This window comes from Nerophis lumbriciformis, linkage group LG12 (assembly GCF_033978685.3).
Source record: "Nerophis lumbriciformis linkage group LG12, RoL_Nlum_v2.1, whole genome shotgun sequence".
In the NCBI taxonomy this organism is placed as follows: Eukaryota; Metazoa; Chordata; class Actinopteri; order Syngnathiformes; family Syngnathidae; genus Nerophis; species Nerophis lumbriciformis.
The window spans coordinates 506,244-525,780 of record NC_084559.2 but is presented as its reverse complement, the minus strand read 5'-3'; the positions used below and the strand labels follow the sequence as shown (position 1 = coordinate 525,780).

Genomic DNA, 19,537 nt, shown 5'->3' with positions numbered 1-19,537 from the left:
TGGAAGGGTTTGAACAAAATTCTAAAAAAAATATAATTGAAAAACTCTTCTGGATATTCTGACTTATGCTGTCTTTAAATAAAGTGAAGTTGAGTGGTAATTTGTTTTTGGAAACACCTAATGATTCATTATTCCCATGACACAGTTGAACGATGCGGTCACGTTTGATTCGAGAAAACTTTTCAATGGACTTCTGCCTTGGAGACTTAGTATATGTAAGTATTATGCTACTAGAATTATTTGAAGCTTGTTTCTATTGACAAATGTGGTGTTTTAGACTTCATTATTGTTCAATTAAGGGCACTTATTACGTATGTATGGATTGCGTGCTTAGCTGCTAGCTCCTAGTTGCCTATCGTATAAAAATCTAAAATACAAGAAAAGATCAACCTTGTGTGCTTATTGGAGGACATTTAGTGCAGCTTTGCACAAGTAAACACTTGTAACGGCTTGTAATGGAAGTTATATTGGACATCTTAGACCAGTGGTTTTTAACCTTGTTTGAGCAACCGAACCTCACCAGTTTCATATGCGCATTCACCCAACCCTTCTTTAGTGAAAAATAAAATATTGGGTTTTTTCAAATTCAATACAAAGTTATATGTTTTTGGTAACACTTTAGTATGGGTAACAAAGACTTAATTTAGAGTTATTTGGACACTTGGGGAACATATTCTAAGTAACAAAGACTTAATTCAGAGTTATTTGAACAATAGGGGAACATATTCTAAGTAACAAAGACTTAATTTAGAGTTATTTGGACACTAGGGGAACATATTCTAAGTAACAAAGACTTAATTTAGAGTTATTTGGACAATAGGGGAACATATTCTAAGTAACAAAGAATTAATTTAGAGTTATTTGGACACTAGGGGAACATATTCTAAGTAACAAAGACTTAATTTAGAGTTTTTTGGACGCTAGGGGAACAAATTCTAAGTAACAAAAAATTAATTTAGAGTTATTTGGACAATAGGGGAACATATTCTAAGTAACAAAGACTTAATTTAGAGTTTTTTGGACACTAGGGGAACAAATTCTAAGTAACAAAGAATTAATTTAGAGTTATTTGGACAATAGGGGAACATATTCTAAGTAACAAAGACTTAATTTAGAGTTTTTTGGACGCTAGGGGAACATATTCTAAGTAACAAAGACTTAATTTAGAGTTATTTGGACACTAGGGGAACAAATTCTAAGTAACAAATAATTAATTTTTGAGTTATTTGGACGCTAGGGGAACATATTCTAAGTAACAAAGACTTAATTTAGAGTTTTTTGGACACTAGGGGAACATATTCTAAGTAACAAAGACTTAATTTAGAGTTATTTGGACAATAGGGGAACATATTCTAAGTAACAAATACTTAATTTAGAGTTATTTGGACGCTAGGGGAACATATTCTAAGTAACAACGACTTAATTTAGAGTTATTTGGACACTAGGGGAACATATTCTAAGTAACAAAGACTTAATTTAGAGTTTTTTGGACGCTAGGGGAACATATTCTAAGTAACTAAGACTTAATTTAGAGTTATTTGGACACTTGGGGAACATATTCTAAGTAACAAAGATTTAATTCAGAGTTATTTGAACAATAGGGGAACATATTCTAAGTAACAAAGACTTAATTTAGAGTTATTTGGACAATAGGGGAACATATTCTAAGTAACAAATAATTAATTTAGAGTTATTTGGACAATAGGGGAACATAATCTAAGTAACAAAGACTTAATTTAGAGTTATTTGGACACTAGGGGAACATATTCTAAGTAACAAAGACTTAATTTAGAGTTTTTTGGACGCTAGGGGAACAAATTCTAAGTAACAAAAAATTAATTTAGAGTTATTTGGACAATAGGGGAACATATTCTAAGTAACAAAGACTTAATTTAGAGTTTTTTGGACACTAGGGGAACAAATTCTAAGTAACAAAGAATTAATTTAGAGTTATTTGGACAATAGGGGAACATATTCTAAGTAACAAAGACTTAATTTAGAGTTTTTTGGACGCTAGGGGAACATATTCTAAGTAACAAAGACTTAATTTAGAGTTATTTGGACACTAGGGGAACAAATTCTAAGTAACAAATAATTAATTTTTGAGTTATTTGGACGCTAGGGGAACATATTCTAAGTAACAAAGACTTAATTTAGAGTTTTTTGGACACTAGGGGAACATATTCTAAGTAACAAAGACTTAATTTAGAGTTATTTGGACAATAGGGGAACATATTCTAAGTAACAAATACTTAATTTAGAGTTATTTGGACGCTAGGGGAACATATTCTAAGTAACAACGACCAACGACTTAATTTAGAGTTATTTGGACACTAGGGGAACATATTCTAAGTAACAAAGACTTAATTTAGAGTTTTTTGGACGCTAGGGGAACATATTCTAAGTAACTAAGACTTAATTTAGAGTTGTTTGGACACTAGGGGAACATATTCTAAGTAACAAAGACTTAATTTAGAGTTTTTTGGACACTAGGGGAACATATTCTAAGTAACAAAGACTTAATTTAGAGTTATTTGGACACTAAGGGAACATATTCTAAGTAACAAAGACTTAATTTAGAGTTTTTTGGACACTAGGGGAACATATTATAAGTAACAAAGACTTAATTTAGAGTTATTTGGACACTAGGGGAACATATTCTAAGTAACAAAGACTTAATTTAGAGTTTTTTGGACACTAGGGGAACATATTCTAAGTAACAAAGACTTAATTTAGAGTTATTTGAACAATAGGGGAACATATTCTAAGTAACAAAGACTTAATTTAGAGTTATTTGAACAATAGGGGAACATATTCTAAGTAACAAAGACTTAATTTAGAGTTATTTGGACACTAGGGGAACATATTCTAAGTAACAAAGACTTAATTTAGAGTTTTATGGACGCTAGGGGAACAAATTCTAAGTAACAAAGAATTCATTTAGAGTTATTCGGACAATAGGGGAACATATTCTAAGTAACAAAGAATTCATTTAGAGTTATTTGGACAATAGGGGAACATATTCTAAGTAACAAAGACTTAATTTAGAGTTATTTGGACACTAGGGGAACATATTCTAAGTAACAAAGACTTAACTTAGAGTTATTTGGACACTAGGGGAACATATTATAAGTAACAAAGACTTAATTTAGAGTTATTTGGACACTAGGGGAACATATTCTAAGTAACAAAGACTTAATTTAGAGTTTTTGGACACTAGGGGAACATATTCTAAGTAACAAAGACTTAATTTAGAGTTTTTTGGACACTAGGGGAACATATTCTAAGTAACAGACTTAATTTAGAGTTATTTGGACACTAGGGGAACATATTCTAAGTAACAAAGACTTAATTTAGAGTTTTTTGGACACTAGGGGAACATATTCTAAGTAACAAAGACTTAATTTAGAGTTTTTTGGACGCTAGGGGAACAAATTCTAAGTATCAAATAATTAATTTAGAGTTATTTGGACAGTAGGGGAACATATTCTAAGTAACACATACTTAATTTAGAGTTATTTGGACACTAAGGGAACAAATTCTAAGTAACAAAGAATTCATTTAGAGTTATTTGGACAATAGGGGAACATATTCTAAGTAACAAAGACTTAATTTAGAGTTATTTGGACAATAGGGGAACATATTCTAAGTAACAAAGACTTAATTTAGAGTTGTTTGGACACTAGGGGAACATATTCTAAGTAACAAAGACTTAATTTAGAGTTATTTGGACACTAGGGGGAAACAAATACTTAATTTAGAGTTTTTTGGACGCTAGGGGAACATATTCTAAGTAACAAAGACTTAATTTAGAGTTATTTGGACAATAGGGGAACATATTCTAAGTAACAAAGACTTAATTTAGAGTTATTTGGTTAGGGTTAGAGGGTTAGAGGGTTAGGGTTATCATAAGGCCATGCCGAATAAGGCATTAATAAGTACTTAATAATGACTAGTTAAGAGCCAATATGTTACTAATTTGCATGTTAATAAGCAACTAATTAATGGTGAATATGTTCCCCATACTAAATTGTTACCATGTTTTTTTACTGGTGCACAAAATGAAGCGTGCATGAACATCACCTTGTTCAAACAACAAAACCAACACAGTGCATAAACTCACAACAAATTACACACCTGCAAATCAGTCTGACTTCTGCTGTTGTCGTATCCGTAATATATATGCCAATAGGGAGAAGTTTTTATTTACACGATGAGTCGGATGTGTTTTGACCTTCGCCAAACCCTTGAGCCCGACTCACTGAATCCGTAGGGTTCCATCGTACCCAGGTTAAGAACCACTGTCTTAGATGTAAGCCAATATCATTCAATATTTGTTTTGTGCAAGTGGACCGATATGAATATCGGATATAAATATAAACCCAAATATATACTAGATATATAAAAGATATTTGAGGAATTTGAGTTAAGAAGATTCCCAAAATTTGGGTCCTTGCTTGTCAGTTAAGAACCATTAATGTTACTTTCATGTGGCCTTTAATTTCAAAGTAAAAACACTTGTACTTGCATCCATACCCGTCTCAGACACACATCCATCCATTCATTTTCTACTGCTTGTCCCTTTTGGAGTATTCCGGCTGCACTTGGGCAGAAGGCAGGGGTACACCGAGGGCAATCATCGCATGGCCAACACAGATAGACGTGTACATTTTAAGACCTATCTAGTATCCATCTTGGGAGACTTACTCGAGGATCCTTCTGAAGGAGTGTGTGAGGCACTGCTCCGGGCCGTGATCCGACATCAATGGGATTGGATGCCTGAGAGGGACAGGTCACATATGAATTGATCAGTGGAAGTGACCTAAAAATGAGTATTTTTCACTGTACATCCTGTCAGGTCTTCAAAGAGTACAATGCCGCATGTGTCAGCTTACCGGTCAACAGCAATGTTTAGACAAATGTCATCAATTCTTAAACTATTTTCCCTTCTCCCCTCAGGCAGGAGACTACGGTCCATCCAGACCCAAACCTTTCGCCACCTGAACAGTTTTTCCCCCTCGGCCTTCAGGCAGAGGAACAATAACAAGATCTAATAGCTCAGTTACAGCTCATGTTGCACCATTGCATACCTGCCAACTTTTGAAATCAGAAAAACCTAGTAGCCAGGGTCCAGGGGCCGCAGGCCCCGGTAGGTCCAGGACATAGTCCTGGTGGGGGGTTCAGGTTTGCCCCCCGACGCAAAATGATTATTAGCATTCAGACAGGTTAAAATGTTGCTAAAACCATCACTTTTCTATCAGTCACAGTGACTTTTCAAAACAAAAATATTACAGCAAAAATCATATGGGTTGATTGACATGTTTATTCTGTAAGCTAACTTCAATAGTTTGAAATTATTTTGACAGTTAATGCCAGTTATCCTGTCAACCTTTCACAAGACTTCAATTTGTTAATTGAAAGTATAAACACTTTTTACAGTAAACAAATGGTAAAACAGTACTAAACAATTCCATAAAAAAAAAAATTGGTGTCATTATTAACTTTCTGTCCAAGCTTGTATAATCTACTGCCTTGTTCAATTGTAAAAAATATTCTGTGCCTAAAATTCACATTTCTATCACAATTATCATACTGTAAACATGGTAAGCTAACTTCATTAAAATTAATATTCCTGTCAATAACATGGAATTACAATTCAAATGTAGTTTTTTTGTAAGCCTTTCAAAAGAATTCAAAATATGAAAAATTAATGAAAATTAATTTAAGCCATCAGACACTTGAAAAGTGGCACATCACATCTCTAATGTAATCATTTTAACTTTTCAACAGAAATAGCACTGCAAAAATATTAAGGACATACTTCTGTATTTTGGTAGTTATGCTGTCAACATTTAACAAGATTTCTTCAACTTGGACTTGAAAGCATAAATAGTATAAACACTTTTAACAGTATAACAGTACTAAACAATTCCAATAGATAACATTGGTGTCATTACCTTTTTGTTTGCTCAATTATTGCCTCCGTAAATAAAACTTCGGCATTTATCACATCCAAAGAATCTGTTTGGGCGACGAAAAACGTTGAAAGTTTTCCACTTGTATCGCTAGCAACGGCATCAGACTTGTGTTTTTTTGTCCCAACGTGGTCTTTTACATCGCTAATTCCTCCGTGTCCGATCGAAAAATCTTGTCTGCACAAGGTGCAATTCGCGTAGTTTTCACCCTTTTTGGAACGGATAATTATTCCCGGATAGGCTTTTGAATATTCTTCACGGAATGACTGCAGTTTTCTTTTCGGTTGAAGACTCGTATGCGATTTTTCTCCGGCTGATTCCATGATCGTTCGCTCGTTTGGAAACAATGGGCAACAGGTGCCTCGTGCTTGGCAGCGGTGCTATAAATAGCCTCGCGCATGGCATTCGGAATGGCTCGATAGGAAGTTACGGGAAGCAGTGTCGATTGTCATTGTTGTTACGCGATTTCGTGAATAAAACTTTAAAAAAATATTTTTTTTTTAATTAATGAAAAACCGTATTTTTTATCACTGCAACCGTAACCCGGAATAGGTTGATGAAAACCGTACTAATTACGGGAAAACCGGAGTAGTTGGCAGGTATGCCATTGCACCAAGTAAAATTCCTAGTTTGTGAACCCGTTCTCAAACAATGGCAATAAAAACTATTCTGATTCTGATTCTGAGATCCTCCAGCCACATCAACCCTCCTCAGTAGCATTCTTAGCTCTGTCATCCTTAGGTCTTTCTGCTCCAAAGCTGATAACAGTTCATACAACTAACATCTCTGATCTCGCTCATCTCAGAATGCCTGGATCAGCTCTATTAATCCATCCTTAAATCACGGATGCGAAAATACCCTAAGTCATCAGTTCTCACCCCCAAAGACTCTTTCCAAAATACTTTGCAGAGGATTTCTGAAACCATCTGGCGAGGCCTTTGACAAATGTGCTTCTCCATGACGGACGGAGCCCATCGGGAATAAGGCCAGGGGATTTAGACCAGCTTTGATTGGTGGTCACACCAGGTCAGAGCCGCCGGGCGTCTGCCAGACACGACCACACCCTCCTCCCCACATCTTGCAGGCCCTTAGAGGCATTTGTCGCCCGAACCGACAGATGTCATCTAATGCTGTCAGCTGTTGTCTGTCACAACTTAGGTGAACACACAGCTCTGACTCTGCTTCATACTGCATACACAATCGGATATCGGCAAAAAAGCCAATTATCGGACCACTCTACTCCAAACACACGTCAAAAGTGGTAAAGGAATGGCTAAATCAGGCTAGAATGAAGGTTTTAGAATGGCTTTCCCAAAGTCCTGACTTAAAACGTGTGGACAATGCTGAAGAAACAAGTCCATGTCAGAAAACCAACACATTTAGCTGAACTGCACCAATTTAGTCAAGAGGAGTGGTCAAAAATTCAAGCAGAAGCTTGTGGATGGCTACCAAAAGCGCCTTATTGCAGGTAAACTTGCCAAGGGACATGTAAGCCATACTTGCCAACCCTCCCGGATTTTCCGGGAGACTCCCGAAATTCAGCGCCTCTCCCGAAAACCTCCCGGGACAAATTTTCTCCCGAAAATCTCCCGAAATTCAGGCGGACTCAGGTCCTCATGGGTTTATTGTTAGGCAGTTTCATTAACGTCCTTCCAGCGCGGCAACAACACACAACAACTGCAGTCACGTTTTTGTCTACCGTAAAGCAGTTCGTCTGCCGTAAACAGCAATGTTGTGACACTCTTAAACAGGACAATACTGCCATCTAGTGCATTTGATGAAAGCACTTTTGTGCGTGCCACACAGCAATGCATCATCAGAGAGGGTGTTCAGCATGGTTAGAAAAATAATGACAGAGAATAGAACAAGGATGGACAATTCAACCCTTAACTTAACAATGAGTAGATGAGTGTTATGTGTGTGTATATGTGTAAATAAATGAACACTGAAATTCAAGTATTTCTTTTATATATATATATGTATATATATAATAAAATATATATATATATATATATATATATATATATATATACATATATATATATATACATATAATAAAATAAATATATATATATATATATACATATAATAAAATAAAAATGTATATATATATATACATTTTTATTTTATTATATGTATATATATATATTTATTTTATTATATGTATATATATATATTGAGGTGGCGACTTGTCCAGGGTGTACCCCGCCTTCCGCCCGATTGTAGCTGAGATAGGCTCCAGCGCCCCCCGCGACCCCAAAAGGGAATAAGCGGTAGAAAATGGATGGATGGATATATATATATATATATATATATATATATATATATATATATATATATAGCTAGAATTCACTAAACGTCAAGTATTTCTTATATATATATATATATATATATAAACAATGTCACCCACTTTTATAGAACCTCTGCAGACTCCCCACATCAGTTCACCTCCTTACATATATATATATATATATATATATATATATATATATATATATATATATATATGTATGTGTGGGGAAAAAAAATCACAAGACTATATATATATATATATATATATATATACTCATTTTTTTCCCCCCCACACATACATATATTGCGCTCTACTACGGTATCGAGCACTATTTTTTGGATAACCTTATTAAGACATATATATATATATATATATATATATATATATATATATATATATATATATATATATATATATATATATACATATATATATATATATATATATATGAAATACTTGACTTGGTGAATTCTAGCTGTAAATATACTCCTCCCCTTTTAGCCACGCCCCCAGCCACGCTCCCACCCCGCCCCCCTCCTCCCACCTCCCGAAATCGGAGGTCTCAAGGTTGGCAAGTATGATACTGAGACAATTCTGTTTTTTCATTGCATACAACTCATTTAAATATGAGGGTGTTACAGTACTCTTACAAGTAAATCACACTTGTGTGTATGAGATACACGTGCGATAAATGAAAGCCTGGAGAAAAGTGAGAGGCAGGCGTGCCAATGACAGCCGGCGCACAAAACATCAAACATCTGATTTGACCAGTTTCATGCAGCATAATAACATTTTTACTGCATACTAACACACGATTGTTGTGCTTTGTGAATCAGTGTTTCTTAACCATAGGGCCCAATGTTGGGCCACGAGCGCCCCTGCTGTGGGCCATGTGGGTCGCGAGCGGTACTCAGTTGTAATACACTCTTCCACCACTCGTGGCAGTAAAAACAATATCCAACAAACAGAAGAAGTCTGGAGCTAAAGTCAGAGATGTTTCTTAAGCACCAAAATTATGATTAAAGTAGGGTAGATGTATTTTCATTTGCACTTTCAGTTTATTGACAGCTTATTTAAGAAACATATATATTTATTTTTCATCATTAATTTATCTGTATGTATATAAAGTGGCGACTTGTCCCGAGTGCAGCTGCAATATATATATATATATATATATATATATATATATATATATATATATATATATATATATATATATATATATATATATATATATGTATATATATATATATATATGTATACATACATATGTATATGTATTCACACATACACATACATACATACATACATGTATACATGTATGTATGTATAAATGTATGTATATATATATATATATATATATATATATATATATTAGAGATGCGCGGTTTGCGGACACAACCGCGGAGTCCGCGGATTATCCGCGGTTCGGGCGGTTGAAATAAAAAAAAATTAGATTTTATCCGCGGGTCGGGTCGGGCGGTTGAAATAAAAAAAAAATTAGATTTTAAATAGATTCAGGCGGGTGGCAGTTAAACCAATTCGGAAATATATATACATAGTTAAATGTTGTTACCCACATACGAAAAACGAGCAGGCACCTGCAGCATATGCCACAACAGAAGAAGAAAAAAAAAAGAGATGGACACTTTTACGGAGCGGAGAAGGGACGCCTCGCCGGGGTCCGGGACCGAGGCCCCTTCCCCCGAGAGGGCCCCACCGGGAGCCGTAGCTGAGGTGATCCGCGAGAAGGGCCCGACGCACGTCCAGGGTCACCACCGCGCCCACCGCACCGACACCCCGCCTCGTCCGCCTTCGCCGCGGCCGGCGTCACGCGCAGCAGGTAAGCAGCTTACCTGCCCGCCACCCCCGTGGCCGGGGGCTCGTAACAGGGGTCACTCCGCGCGCTCCGCCCGCGCAGCTTACCTGCCCGCCACCCCCGTTGCCAGGGGCTCGTAACAGGGGTCACTCCGCGCGCAGTGCGCTCACGAAAGGGGTGGGGCTCACCCTGGTGAGCCGAGTGGGCCACTTTTGGTAAGCAGAACTGGCGCTGCGGGATGAACCGAACGCCGGGTTAAGGCGCCCGATGCCAACGCTCATCAGACCCCAGAAAAGGTGTTGGTTGATATAGACAGCAGGACGGTGGCCATGGAAGTCGGAACCCGCTAAGGAGTGTGTAACAACCCACCTGCCGAATCAACCAGCCCTGAAAATGGATGGCGCTGGAGCGTCGGGCCCATACCCGGCCGTCGCCGGCAGCGAGAGCCGCGAGGGCTAGGCCGCGACGAGTAGGATGGCCGCCGCGGTGCGCGCTGAAGCCTCGGGCGCGAGCCCGGGTGGAGCCGCCGCGGGTGCGAGGGACATCGCACCTCCACGCGCTTGGAGGTGCGCTCAGCACGGCTCCCAGATGATTGCGCACTGGTGTGCGTCTGGGCCGTGACAGCGTGGCACGCATTGAATGTCTGTGCTGCATTGGATCAGTCTCCTTTCTTTAACAGGCAAAAGCTTTATAACCTCACTAATGCCTTGCATCGTCTATATTAGATATATAACAACGGGCGGGTGCGGGCGGATGCGGTTTTGATTAAATGTTAGATCGGGTGGATGGCGGATGGTTGACGACTTTTGTGATGCGGTTGCGGATGAAATAATTGCCTATCCGCGCATCTCTAATATATATATATATATATATATATATATATATATATATATATATATATATGTATACATACATATGTACGTATATGTATACACATATACACATACATACATACATACATGTATATACATGTATGTATGTATACATGTATATATCTATATATATCTATATCTATATATATATATATATATATATATGTATGTGTGGGGAAAAAAATCACAAGACTACTTCATCTCTACAGGCCTGTTTCATGAGGGGGTTCCCTCAATCATCAGGAGATTTTGAGGGAAAATCTCCTGATGATTGAGGGAACCCCCTCATGAAACAGGCCTGTAGAGATGAAGTATTCATGAGGGGGTTCCCTCAATCATCAGGAGATTTTGAGGGAAAATCTCCTGATGATTGAGGGAACCCCCTCATGAAACAGGCCTGTAGAGATGAAGTAGTCTTGTGATTTTTTTTCCCACACATACATATATTGCGCTCTACTACGGTATCGAGCACTATTTTTTGGATAACCTTATTAAGACATATATATATATATATATATATATATATATATATATATATATATATATATATATATATATATATATATATATATATATATATATATATATATATATATAAATATTTTGTGCGTCGGTGTGTTGGTGTCTTGACAGAATTTGTATACCTGCTTTAGGAGCACTTGCATACAGAAGAGAGGAGCTACACTTCCATTTTTACATAGCAGTTTCACGCATTAATAAGACAAAATGTGGATTGTTACGATCATGCTTTGATTGCCAAAGATATTGGTTTATATTTTTTCTACCTAAATATGTGTTTCTGATATTCTGTACTTTACATGTTGTACAAGTTATTGGCATTAATATCTTTGAATGACAATATTTTAACTTTTTACTTACTAATACAATATAAAATTCAGCCTGTTAAACGTTCTGTAAGTGCGGACTATCAATCAGGACAGGTTATCGAAGAATATACCATAGCGATGGTTATAGTGCGTATTGAACTGTAATTACCCGATTTGGACCGCAGAGGGCAGTGCATGCCTGCAGTATTAAACCTAGTCCTCAGTGGTAGCGAAGACGAAGAGATTGCTCAAAGACAATCTTCTTCCTTATATCGCCGCTGCCATTACATAGCGCTTAATTTCAATCTGCCAGAAAATGTAGGTCGAAATATCGCAGAATAGCATGATCGTATTATAAGACGATATTTTGTTGATTAGACCGGATGTGAAGCATAGCATATGGCAATGATTTTTTTGTTTGTTTGATGAGAAAAGATCGGAGATGATTATCACATGCTTCACATCTCTGTCAATGTAAACAAAGAAGTGACACCGAGGCTGGGTAAGGCAGAGACACACTCCATTCAGTTGAGTAGGAATGTGATTGGCGAAAATTACGATTATTGGCCAAAATGTGGAGGGAAGTTGCGGGCAATTGAACATACAAAGTTGTGAGGCCTTACACAATTTTGCATATGCGTGAATTGAAGTGTCATTAAGACTGTGCTGGTGTGTACCATACATTGTGGCGGATGTGAGAAAAACAGGTGAGTGTGTGTTTATTCAGCCCATTGCTTCCATATAACTTGAGGATTGGAATGTAGGGCTGACCTTGGGCTGGAAGGCTCCTTGCAGTGAGCTGAAGGGTCCTGAGTGTGGGAGCAGTGGGGGCATGCCTGGCATGGTAGGGGGGTAGGAGGGGAAGAACTGAGGAGAAAGAGGAGGGAGAAAACCTTGATAAAATCAGATGTGCCGAGCATATGTACACACATAACCAGATGCTCTGAAGACAACATTAAAATAGGTCAAACAATGATCATACGAACCCCGTTTCCGTATGAGTTGGGAAATTGTGTTAGATGTAAATATAAACGGAATACAATGATTTGCAAATCATTGTAAAAATGTTCCCAACTATTCTATTTCTGGGGCTGAGGTTGCTGAGGTAGTTAAAAAGCTCCTCGGTGGCAAGGCCCCGGGGGTGGATGAGATCCGCCCGGAGTTCCTTAAGGCTCTGGATGCTGTGGGGCTGTCTTGGTTGACAAGACTCTGCAGCATCACGTGGACATCGGGGGCGGTACCTCTGGATTGGCAGACCGGGGTGGTGGTTCCTCTCTTTAAGAAGGGGAACCGGAGGGTGTGTTCTAACTATCGTGGGATCACACTCCTCAGCCTTCCCGGTAAGGTCTATTCAGGTGTACTGGAGAGGAGGCTACGCCGGATAGTCGAACCTCGGATTCAGGAGGAACAGTGTGGTTTTCGTCCTGGTCGTGGAACTGTGGACCAGCTCTATACTCTCGGCGGGGTCCTTGAGGGTGCATGGGAGTTTGCCCAACCAGTCTACATGTGCTTTGTGGACCTGGAGAAGGCATTCGACCGTGTCCCTCGGGAAGTCCTGTGGGGAGTGCTCAGAGAGTATGGGGTATCGGACTGTCTGATTTTGGCGGTCCGCTCCCTGTATGATCAGTGTCAGAGCTTGGTCCGCATTGCCGGTAGTAAGTCGGACACGTTTCCAGTGAGGGTTGGACTCCGCCAAGGCTGCCCTTTGTCACCCATTCTGTTCATAACTTTTATGGACAGAATTTCTAGGCGCAGTCAAGGCGTTGAGGGTATCTGGTTTGGTGGCTGCAGGATTAGGTCTCTGCTTTTTGCAGATGATGTGGCTTCATCTGGCCAGGATCTTCAGCGCTCGCTGGATCGGTTCGCAGCCGAGTGTGAAGCGACTGGGATGAGAATCAGCACCTCCAAGTCCGAGTCCATGGTTCTCGCCCGGAAAAGGGTGGAATGCCATCTTCGGGTTGGGGAGGAGACCCTGCTCCAAGTGAAGGAGTTCAAGTACCTCGGAGTCTTGTTCACGAGTGAGGGAAGAGTGGATCGTGAGATCGACATGCGGATCGGTGCAGCGTTTTCAGTAATGCGGACGCTGTATCGATCCGTTGTGATGAAGAAGGAGCTGAGCCGGAAGGCAAAGCTCTCAATTTACCGGTCGATCTACGTTCCCATCCTCACCTATGGTCATGAGCTTTGGGTCATGACCGAAAGGACAAGATCACGGGTACAAGCGGCCGAAATGAGTTTCCTCCGCCGGGTGGCAGGGCTCTCCCTTAGAGATAGGGTGAGAAGCTCTGCCATCCGGGGGGAGCTCAAAGTAAAGCCGCTGCTCCTCCACATCGAGAGGAGCCAGATGAGGTGGTTCGGGCATCTGGTCAGGATGCCACCCAATCGCCTCCCTCGGGAGGTGTTTAGGGCACATCCGACCAGTAGGAGGCCACGGGGAAGACCCAGGACACATTGGGAAGACTATGTCTCCCGGCTGGCCTTGGAACGCCTCGGGATCCCCCGGGAGGAGCTGGATGAAGTGGCTGGGGAGAGGGAAGTCTGGGCTTCCCTGCTTAGGCTGCTGCCCCCGCGACCCGGCCTCAGATAAGCGGAAGAAGATGGATGGATGGATGGACAATTTCCCAACTCATATGGAAACGGGGTTTGTACATGAGAAGGGCCAGAATAAACTTACATTTGAATGATGTCTGATGAACGGATTGTCGAGTTTCGGAGTGTATTTGTCGAACTGGAAGAGATGAAACAGAAAACATACATTTTAATTAGTAGTGATCACAACTCAATTCAACACACTTCTTCAACCCTTACATCTTGTTATTATAAGGGAAAGAAAACAAGACATATGATCAACATCTGCATAACAGTAATAAAAGCAGGATTAATAAGCCCTGGGGTGAAGCAGCTGGCTTTCATCAGTCGTAGGTTTATTTAGACTGCATTGGCCAGATCGGCAGTAAAAATTACCAAGCGACTGCCAAGAAGAGGATAGATTTTCCGAGCAAGCGTACAAGGCTTGGTTGGGCATGTGGGCCCCCACGACTTGGAACTGCTATCACCGTAAAACCAGCCCTGTTGCTTCTATTCATTGGACATTTTATTGAAATGTGAAACTAATAGTTTTTGACTATGGCTTCAGCAATGAAAGCTGCGTTAAGACATTGTTTTGGATGGCAGAAACCTACACTTTGAAAGCCATTTAAGCAAGAGACAAGTCCACTGTTTGTGTATTGGAGAATATAAGGAGGCTTTTGTGCGACCGGTCTGCTCTTACGGATTTATTGTGAGTGGAACAGACGATATTAGTAATGGTTCGGAGCTCTTTCAAGACGGCTCGGCGTGTAACTGATACCTTGGAAAAAAAAAACACAGCCTCTAGAAATGCCAAATTGACGTGGCGAAATCTTTTTAGTGGGGAGAGCTCGAGTCTAGCAGAATAACCGCATTGATAATTTGCCGTTTAACGACTGTATCCTTCAAACGAAAATGTTTTGATCATGCCCAGAACACATGAGGATCTCATCAGGAAGTCTGGAAGTAGAGAAGACAGGGATAACTTTGTCCCGCACATGAATGGGCCGCATTGTAAATCTGTTACTCCCAGCCAATACAGGCTCTCTATTTGGAGACTAATTACAAGTGACAGTAACCAATTCCCCTACACAAATACACAAACCATTTGCAGGTACTCTTTGCGAGTGTTTTTATAAACTCTCTGGCTGCCACGGACATATTTTAGTTTACATAAAGCAGAGTGTGTATGAATACATGGTTTAAGGTTTAAGGTTGGCTAAGAGTTTGGACCCTCTGGCGTAACAGGGACTTTCACAATTGCACGCAAAATGGCACCCCGTTCGTTCCCGGGGTTCTAATGGGCTTAAATCAAAGCCAGACGCCCTACTGAGAGGCGATGCAGAGCCAACTCCCGAGCTCTTAAAAAGGCCTCTTCTGCGTTTAGGAAGGACCAGCCTGTTTAATTTTCTGACACAGGGAAAGGGAAGTCTTGTCGCTTTACGGCCTTGTAAAGGGAGAGAGATTTGGCACTGTAATTCATGGTGCCTGACACTGTTTTATAGTAAACAGCTTTGTCTGATTAAAGCTTAATCTTTCATTCTTTTAAAAGATATTCCCAACCCAGCCCTTGTGGCAAGGGGGGAAAGAGACAAGAGTGGGTCAGTGCTGCCAGCTGCTTGACCAGGGCATTGAACAACAAACAAATACTCTTCATTTCATGATTTACTCCCATTGTTACATAGCTGAAATGACAACTGGAAGAGGGGGAAGAGAGAAAGTGTGGTTATACATGTGACAGAACAGCATCATTCATTCATTAATCCTGCTTCTCTGAGCATGCATTTGGAGAACAGAACAAGACCGCGACTAACAGGATGGGGGTCAGGAAAAACAAGTCGAAATAAAAGACAACAGTAGATGACAATGGAAGGAAAACAAGTGAGGAGCGATCTCATGTTGCATCATGAGAGTCAAGATTGTATGCGACTGTGTGGTACCGCCATGTCACAATGGAACTAAACCTGATATGACCATGTTCTGTTGACTCTTGAGCATTCTCACTACTTTATCTGAGACCATGCCAGAGCTTTGATTTCTAAGCTACAGGATGGGGGCAATTTAAAAAGTTTGGGCCCTAATGGGACCGGCAGCTCTTAATCAGAGGTCGGGCGATGATGGATGACATCTATTAAGACTCACGCCAACAGAGAAAAATTGTGATTCTCGCCTGACTTGCTGCACGTTGGAAATGACGAACGATTAGTCATGTACTTTTTTTCCCCCCTCGGGTACTAATCTGGGAAATGCAGATAATTGGCCCTAACCCCCACAAAGGGCTTTGAAAAATGGCTATTTTGGCAAGACACAGGTATTTGGTCTCTCATCTGCAATGATTGCGTCCTATGAACTTTGGAGGTCCTCGACTTTTTGAACAGGCAAATGACATTAAACATCATCTCTGCATCGTGTACTACCTTTAAGGTGATTTCCTGACCAAATAATGTGAATAAGGTAGGTTGTGAGTTCCAACCCCGGCCGAGTCGTACCAAAGACTATAAAAATGGGACCCACTGCTTGGCACTCAGCATCAAGGGTTGGAATTGGGGGTTAAATCACAAAAAATGATTCCAGGGCGCGGCCACCGCTGCTGCCCACTGCTCCCCTCACCTCCCAGGGGGTGAACAAGGGTGATGCAGAGTACAAATTTCACCACACCTAGTGTGTGTGTGTGACAATCATTGCTACTTTAACTTTAAATGAGTGTGTGTAGCCAGTGTATTTGACTGAGTCTAATACACTTCATAATAATCCATCCATCCATTTTCTACCGCTTGTCCCTTTCAGGGTTGTGGGGGCTACAGTTAGGGGACGGCATGGCGAAGTTGGGAGAGTGACCGTGCCAGCAATCTGAGGGTTCCCGGTTCAATCCCCCACCTTCTACCATCCTAGTCACGTCCCTTGTGTCCTTGAGCAAGACACTTCACCCCTTGCTCCTGATGGGTGGTGGTAAGCGCCTTGCATGGCAAGCTCCCGCCATCAGTGTGTGAATGTGTGTGTGAATGGGTAAATGTGGAAGTAGTGTCAAAGCGCTTTGAGTACCTTAAAGGTATAAAAGCGCTATACAAGTACAACCCATTTATCATTTATTTACTGACACCTCGTGGCGATATCCAAATACCACGCTTGATTTGTTTGGGCACTTCCGGGTTGACGATGTCAGTTCCGTTCATGAGACAATTGAGAAGTAGACATGTTGTGTTAGCTATTACAAGTCTTAGAAAAAGATAAGTCTGTAACCGCTTGTCCCTTTTGGGGTCGCGGGGGGTGCTGGAGCCTATCTCAGCTGCCACCTCATCGCAGCAAGTACAACCCATTTACTTAATAATAATATTAATACATTTTCTACATAATCAGTACTTTTTCTTCGTACAAAGTGGGGACATTTTGGATCATTTGAGGGTAAATAAACACAGGAGGGGAGTGGATTGAGGGGGAGATTTGGACGAGTGGCAAGGGAAATGACTAGATTTTATTTTATTTTATTTTTTTTTACTTATCCTCACTTCACCCTTGCTCCTGATGGGTGGTGGTAAGCGCCTTGCATGGCAGCTCCCGCCATCAGTGTGTGAATGGGTGAATGTGGAAATAGTGTCAAAGCGCTTTGAGTTCCTTTATACAAGTATAACCAATTTACTTAACAATAATATTAATACATTTTCTACATAATCAGTACTTTTTGTGGGGACGTGTTCGTAGAAAAAGGGGACATTTTGGATAATTTGAGGGTAAAGAAACACGGGGGAGATTTGGACGAGTGGCAAGGGAAATGACTAGATTTTATTTTTTTTACTTATCCTCACTTCACCCTTGCTCCTGATGGGTGGTGGTAAGCGCCTTGCATGGCAGCTCCCGCCATCAGTGTGTGAATGGGTGAATGTGGAAATAGTGTCAAAGCGCTTTGAGTTCCTTTATACAAGAATAACCAATTTACTTAATAATAATATTAATACATTTTCTACATAATCAGTACTTTTTGTGGGGAAGTATTCGTACAAAGTGGGGACATTTTGGATCATTTGAGGGTAAATAAACACAGGAGGGGAGTGGATTGAGGAGGAGATTTGGACGAGTGGCAAGGGAAATGACTAGATTTTATTTTATTTTTATTTTTTTACTTATCCTCACTTCACTGTACCTACTCAGTGGCCTAGTGGTTAGAGTGTCCGTCCTGAGATCGGTAGGTTGGGAGTTCAAATACCGGCCGAGTCATACCAAAGACTATAAAAATGGGACCCATTACCTCCCTGCTTGGCACTCAGCATCAAGGGTTGGAATTGGGGGTTAAATCACCAAAATGATTCCCGGGCGCGGCCACCGCTGCTGCCCACTGCTCCCCTAACCTCCCAGGGGGTGATCAAGGGTGATGGGTCAAATGCAGAGAATAATTTCGCCACACCTAGTGTGTGTGTGACAATCATTGGTACTTTAACTTTTAACTTTAGGAGGTAGGCCTACAGTCCGGACCACAGGTGCGACCTGTTCAGCAGCAGCAGGAGGAGGAGGAGGTTGACTGACTGTGGCAGGACACACCTAGTGTGTGTGTGACAATCATTGGTACTTTAACTTTAACTTTAACTTCACCCTTGCTCCTGATGGGTGGTGGTAAGCGCCTTGCATGGCAGCTCCCGCCATCAGTGTGTGAATGGGTGAATGTGGAAATAGTGTCAAAGCGCTTTGAGTTCCTTGAAAAAGGTAGAAAAGCGCTATACAAGTATAACCAAATTACTTAATAATAATATTAATACATTTTCTACATAATCAGTACTTTTTGTGGGGACATTTTGGATAATTTGAGGGTAAAGAAACACAGGGGAGATTTGGACGAGTGGCAAGGGAAACGACTAGATTTTATTTTATTCTATTTTTTTTTTTTTTTTACTTATCCTCACATTTCTGGCCTGGGTACGCACCACGGGAGGTGCGTTGGGCGGGGGCAGACCGGCGGGGAAGGGCGTAAAGGTGTGCTGGTGGGTGTGTCGGTGCTGGTGCATGTGCTGGTGTTGGTGAAACTCAGCCCTCGGGAGCGACACGGGGGCCAGCGGCGAGGCGGGCGGCCCCCGGCCCCGCTCTGAACTCTGAACCAGGAAACGGTTGTTCAGCTCCTGCCTTAGGAGGTCATGCTCTGCAAGAAAGGAGAGCGAGGAAAACAAAAACAAAAAACAAAACCAAAAAAAAAAAAA

At 40.6% G+C, this 19,537-nt stretch overlaps 1 protein-coding gene across 4 annotated transcripts in view; it reads right to left on the bottom strand.

Moving 5' to 3' along the window:
* LOC133595778 (autism susceptibility gene 2 protein-like) overlaps nt 1-19,537 on the bottom strand; it is a 67,263-nt gene that overhangs the window by 31,764 nt on the left and 15,962 nt on the right. For all 4 annotated transcript variants that reach the window (XM_072914225.1, XM_072914226.1, XM_072914227.1 and 1 more), the window contains 3 exons: nt 14,461-14,514; nt 12,558-12,653; nt 4,708-4,779 (listed from right to left, as the gene is read on the bottom strand). In XM_072914225.1, the coding sequence (XP_072770326.1) occupies nt 4,708-4,779; nt 12,558-12,653; nt 14,461-14,514 (222 nt within the window). The remainder of the gene's footprint in view (nt 1-4,707; nt 4,780-12,557; nt 12,654-14,460; nt 14,515-19,537) is intronic.